We start from the raw sequence: 6000 nt of genomic DNA, 5'->3' as shown, positions 1-6000 counted from the left end.
AGCCGGCAATTGAATTACCGGCTTTTCTGCTATCTAGTGCTTTATGAAATATAAATATATGTATATATACAGTGGGGCAAAAAAGTATTTAGTCAGTCAGCAATAGTGCAAGTTCCACCACTTAAAAAGATGAGAGGCGTCTGTAATTTACATCATAGGTAGACCTCAACTATGGGAGACAAACTGAGAAAAAAAAATCCAGAAAATCACATTGTCTGTTTTTTTATCATTTTTTTTGCATATTATGGTGGAAAATAAGTATTTGGTCAGAAACAAACAATCAAGATTTCTGGCTCTCCCAGACCTGTAACTTCTTCTTTAAGAGTCTCCTCTTTCCTCCACTCATTACCTGTAGTAATGGCTCCTGTTTAAACTTGTTATCAGTATAAAAAGACACCTGTGCACACCCTCAAACAGTCTGACTCCAAACTCTACTATGGTGAAGACCAAAGAGCTGTCAAAGGACACCAGAAACAAAATTGTAGCCCTGCACCAGGCTGGGAAGACTGAATCTGCAATAGCCAACCAGCTTGGAGTGAAGAAATCAACAGTGGGAGCAATAATTAGAAAATGGAAGACATACAAGACCACTGATAATCTCCCTCGATCTGGGGCTCCACGCAAAATCCCACCCCGTGGGGTCAGAATGATCACAAGAACGGTGAGCAAAAATCCCAGAACCACGCGGGGGGACCTAGTGAATGAACTGCAGAGAGCTGGGACCAATGTAACAAGGCCTACCATAAGTAACACACTACGCCACCATGGACTCAGATCCTGCAGTGCCAGACGTGTCCCACTGCTTAAGCCAGTACATGTCCGGGCCCGTCTGAAGTTTGCTAGAGAGCATTTGGATGATCCAGAGGAGTTTTGGGAGAATGTCCTATGGTCTGATGAAACCAAACTGGAACTGTTTGGTAGAAACACAACTTGCCGTGTTTGGAGGAAAAAGAATACTGAGTTGCATCCAAACACCATACCTACTGTAAAGCATGGTGGTGGAAACATCATGCTTTAGGGCTGTTTCTCTGCAAAGGGGCCAGGATGACTGATCCGGGTACATGAAAGAATGAATGGGGCCATGTATCGTGAGATTTTGAGTGCAAACCTCCTTCCATCAGCAAGGGCATTGAAGATGAAACGTGGCTGGGTCTCTCAACATGACAATGATCCAAAGCACACCGCCAGGGCAACGAAGGAGTGGCTTCGTAAGAAGCATTTCAAGGTCCTGGAGTGGCCTAGCCAGTCTCCATATCTCAACCCTATAGAAAACCTTTGGAGGGAGTTGAAAGTCCGTGTTGCCAAGCGAAAAGCCAAAAACATCACTGCTCTAGAGGAGATCTGCATGGAGGAATGGGCCAACATACCAACAACAGTGTGTGGCAACCTTGTGAAGACTTACAGAAAACGTTTGACCTCTGTCATTGCCAACAAAGGATATATTACAAAGTATTGAGATGAAATTTTGTTTCTGACCAAATACTTATTTTCCACCATAATATGCAAATAAAATGTTTAAAAAAAACAGACAATGTGATTTTCTGGATTTTTTTTTCTCAGTTTGTCTCCCATAGTTGAGGTCTACCTATGATGTAAATTACAGACGCCTCTCATCTTTTTAAGTGGTGGAACTTGCACTATTGCTGACTGACTAAATGCTTTTTTGCCCCACTGTATGTGTCTCACTGACATATATATATATATATATATATATATACATACACCTATACTATGTGTAGACATTAATTTTATCTGTTCTATTCTAACCTGTCAGTGTGATTTTACTGTACACCGCAATGAATTGCCGGCTTTTCTATAGAACACCGGTGCGTATTTCTCGCAAGTCACACTGTTGGTCCGTGTATTCTCTGTTTTTTTTCTCGCACCCATAGACTTGCATTGGCGATTCTCGGCCGAGATACGCTGACAATCGCAGCATGCTGCAATTTCACTCGGATCCTGAATACGGCCGAGAAAACAACGGATAATAGGAGCTGCCCCATAGATTAACATTGGGCCGAGTGCTATGTGATTTTATATCACATTGCATTCGTCCCTATTACGGTCTAGTGTGACTCCGGCCTTACTGTTGTTGTCGTCATAGATGAGGAAGGGGTTACTACAGCGGCCATTCAAGGAAACCTCAGCTTGATAATAATCCAATGGTGAAAGATTGTTGGACTGCTGGATAATTATGGCAGAGTGAAGACAGCAGGGGAGATTTATCAGACTCTCTAGCAGTAAAGATGTCTGTGATGCCATAACAACCAATTACAGCGCAGCTTTCATTTTTTAGGAGCACTAAAAGAAATGACAGCTGCAGTGTGATTGGTTGCTATGGGCAACATATATTTTTACTGTATTGTATAGGGGAGACTGGGGGTCTCTTCATATATTTTCTATACTGCGTCTGAGTGTCTGCCTCCATGAGGCGCACATTCCTCAAAATGATGCATGACAGAGCACCTGTAGATGAGAAGACTAGTATACATCATTCCCAGTTATACAGCCATCATCTCCTTCTACCAACTCTGCTCACTGCTCTTAACCCCTTAAAAGCTGCTGTCAATCTCTAATGGTGCATTAAAAAAAAGGTATATATATATATATATATATATATATATATATATAATCGTCTAAGGGTCACTTCTGTCTGTCTGTTTGTCTGTCTGTCACGGAAATCCGTGCGGCACAGTCCGGCCGCGAATTTGCCCCTTCCTACTCTCCGTCAGTGCCCCCTCCATACTCCCCTCCAGTCAGCGCTCACACAGGGTTAATGGCTGCGTTACACCGTGTTATGCCATGGTGTAACGCAGTCCGTTAATGCTGCTATTAACCCTGTGTGACCAACTTTTTACTATTGATGCTGATTATGCAGCATCAATAGTAAAAAGATCTAATGTTTAAAATAATAAAAAAAAGTAAAAGATCATTATATACTCACCTTCCGGCGCCTTTCCCGCTCCTCGCGATGCTGCGGGCCATGCATTGCGGTCTCGCGATATGATGACGTAGCGGCCTCGCGAGACCGCTACATCATCATCTCGCAAGACCGCAATGATTCTTGGGACCGGAGCATCGCTAAACGCCTCGCCTGGATCCGGGGGCCGCCGGAAGGTGAGTGTTATATACTACGTGGGCAGTGTTATATACTACGTGGGCTGTGTTATATACTGCGTGGGCTGTGTTATATACTATGTCTCTGTGCTATATACTACGTGGCTGTGCAATATATTACGTGGCTGGGCAATATACTACGTGGCTGTGCTATATACTACGTGAGCTGTGCTATATTTCTATATATTATGTGGGCTGTGTTATATGCTACGTGCCTGTGCTATATGCTACATGGGCTGTGCTATATGCTATGTGGGCTGTGTTATATGCTACGTGGCCTGTGCTATATGCTACATGAGCTGTGTTTTATGCTACGTGGCTGTGTTATATTTCCTAGTGGGCTGTTATATACTACGAGGCTGTGTTATATGCTACGTGGGCTGTTATATACTACATGGCTGTGTTATATGCTACGTGGCTGTGTTATATGCTACGTGGCTGTGTTATATGCTACGTGGCTGTGGTATATTTCTCTGCTGTATCTGTGCATCATGAATCGTGTTATGTGCTAAAGAGGGGGGCCCACTGAGACTCTTTTGCCCGGGGCCCTCAAAAACCTGGAGCAGGCCCTGGCTTCACTGATTGGTCACGCCCGGACGGCTGCGAACTATCAGCGACAGGCGCAGTCCAGCCGCGAATTGGCGTGGAATTTGAACCATGCTTCACTAATTGGTCGCGCCCGGCCCCGGCCAAATCCTGTGTACAAATTGCATTATTCTGAAAACTTCATAAATAAACTACATACATATTCTAGAATACCCGATGCGTTAGAATCGGGTCACCATCTAGTATATATATATATATATATATATAATTAAACAAAATGAAAAATAAAATTTCCCTTTTCCCCCCCAACTAAAAATAAAGAAATAACAAAACGTCAGAATAGAAAACTAATTTACCTGTTAGGTCAGTGACATAAAGACAAAGTAAATCAAAGTGGCATAATTAAGGTTTTTTTTTCAGTCACCGCAACTACTAAAAAAAAAATGCAATAAGAACATTCCAAAACGTCATATCTACCGCAAAATATAAAAATGTTACAGGTTTCTGAAAATGGAGACACAAATGGCAGACTCCTCTAATTTTTCTTTTCATTTTTGTTTGCTCACATTTTACTTTTTATAGGGCCGATCCAATTTTTTTGACCCTCTGTTTGAAAAAGTTTACACATTTTTTTCAAAACACTGAAGTCTCCTCATTAGAATAAGCATTATAAAAATAATGAAACTCTGAAATTGCTGTTTTTTTGTTGTTACACCCTTCCCAAAAAATGTAAGAAAACGGAATCAGAATACCGTATCTACATTACATTATTAGCAATTAAAACTATAACTCATGACACAAAAACCAAACCACACAGCTCCTGAAGGAAAAATAAAAAAGTCACGTATCTGAGGAGATGGCAACACTTTTTTTTTCTTTTTATCAAAGTTCAGAGCTTTTTCATTACTTAACCAAATATGTACAGTTTTTTTTTTGTTATAATCTCACAGACCTGGAGAATCATGTTCGCAGGTCATTTTTTATCAATGAATGCCATAAGTACAAAACCCAAAATAAATGACAGAATTGTGGGGGGGGGGGGGGGGGCGGGGGGTTGTGTGTAATTTCACAGCACTTTGTTTTTTACAGCACAATATATGAATATGAAATTAATGGTGTCATTCAAAACTACAATACAAAAAGTAAAAAAAAAAAATAGCCCTTGTACTACTAGGACGGCGGAGAAATAAAAAAGTATTAATAGAATGCTTTGGTACAAAAAAAATAAAAGTTTCTTGAAACAGTGTTCCCTTGAAAAAAACAACACATTTTATACCTCTGAAAAAAATAGTGTTAATGATTCAATAATAACTTATAAGATTTTATTGACGATCAGTCCTGTCTGTACAATGATAACGACATTATGATGTATCTGTGGACGTTACATGTTCTGTTGAGATGGAGCGACCCCCTGAACTATCTCCTCTGGTGGGCACAAGGAACCCTAGACTGAGACTAATAAACTATTTACTATAAACATGACGAAGAAAGTGGATCTGGAGTCAGAAATTAAGATTTATGTATTTACATACAATGTCATTAAAAACAACATCACTATACACAAGGAGGATGAGGAACATGAGAGCGCAGGGAGCAGGACTCACATACTGCAATAGTAGACAAGTTTTATGAGCCAAACTTATGCAACTTCTCAATGCATCCAACAAAAAAGTCAGCTATTGAATAGAAAGTCCAACAAAGTACAGCACACGTCCATAATAGTGCAATATCCTGATTATATGTTCTGTCTGAGCCGCTGTGGTGCAAACCTGAAAACAGAAAGTGTAACCATCAAATAATAAAATATAAACATACAAAGCAGACTAGTACATAGGTAGTGGTATTATAGTAGTTATATTCTTGTACATAGGAGCAGTATTATAGTAGTTATATTCTTGTACATAGGGGCAGTATTATAGTAGTTATATTCCTGTACATAGGAGCAGTATTATAGTAGTTATATTCTTGTACATAGGGGCAGTATTATATTAGATATATTCTTGTACATATAGGGCAGTATTATAGTAGTTATATTCTTGTACATAGGAGCAGTATTATAGTAGTTTTATTCTTGTACATAGGAGCAGTATTATAGTAGTTTTATTCTTGTACATAGGAGCAGTATTATAGTAGTTATATTCTTGTACATAGGAGCAGTATTATAGTAGTTATATTCTTGTACATAGGGGCAGTATTATAGTAGTTACATTCTTGTATATAGGAGCAGTATTATAGTAGTTATATTCTTGTACATAGGGGCAGTATTATAGTAGTTATATTCTTGTACATAGGGGCAGTATTATAGTAGTTATATTCTTGTATATAGGAGCAGTATTA

The 6000-nt window shown here is 39.7% G+C and overlaps 1 protein-coding gene across 2 annotated transcripts in view; it reads right to left on the bottom strand.

Annotated features, from left to right (window-relative positions):
- Window positions 1–4966: 4966 nt before the first annotated feature.
- CD4 (CD4 molecule) overlaps window positions 4967–6000 on the bottom strand; it is a 53160-nt gene continuing 52126 nt past the window's right edge. Inside the window, exon 11 of one of the 2 annotated variants that reach the window (XM_069755915.1) lies at window positions 4967–5432. In XM_069755915.1, coding sequence (XP_069612016.1) covers window positions 5399–5432 — 34 coding nt within the window. In that variant the 3' untranslated portion in view covers window positions 4967–5398. The remainder of the gene's footprint in view (window positions 5433–6000) is intronic. The other variant, XM_069755916.1, reaches the window with a different exon arrangement.

Source organism: Ranitomeya imitator, chromosome 2 (assembly GCF_032444005.1).
Source record: "Ranitomeya imitator isolate aRanImi1 chromosome 2, aRanImi1.pri, whole genome shotgun sequence".
Lineage (NCBI taxonomy): Eukaryota > Metazoa > Chordata > Amphibia > Anura > Dendrobatidae > Ranitomeya > Ranitomeya imitator.
This window is presented reverse-complemented; position numbering and strand designations above follow the sequence as displayed.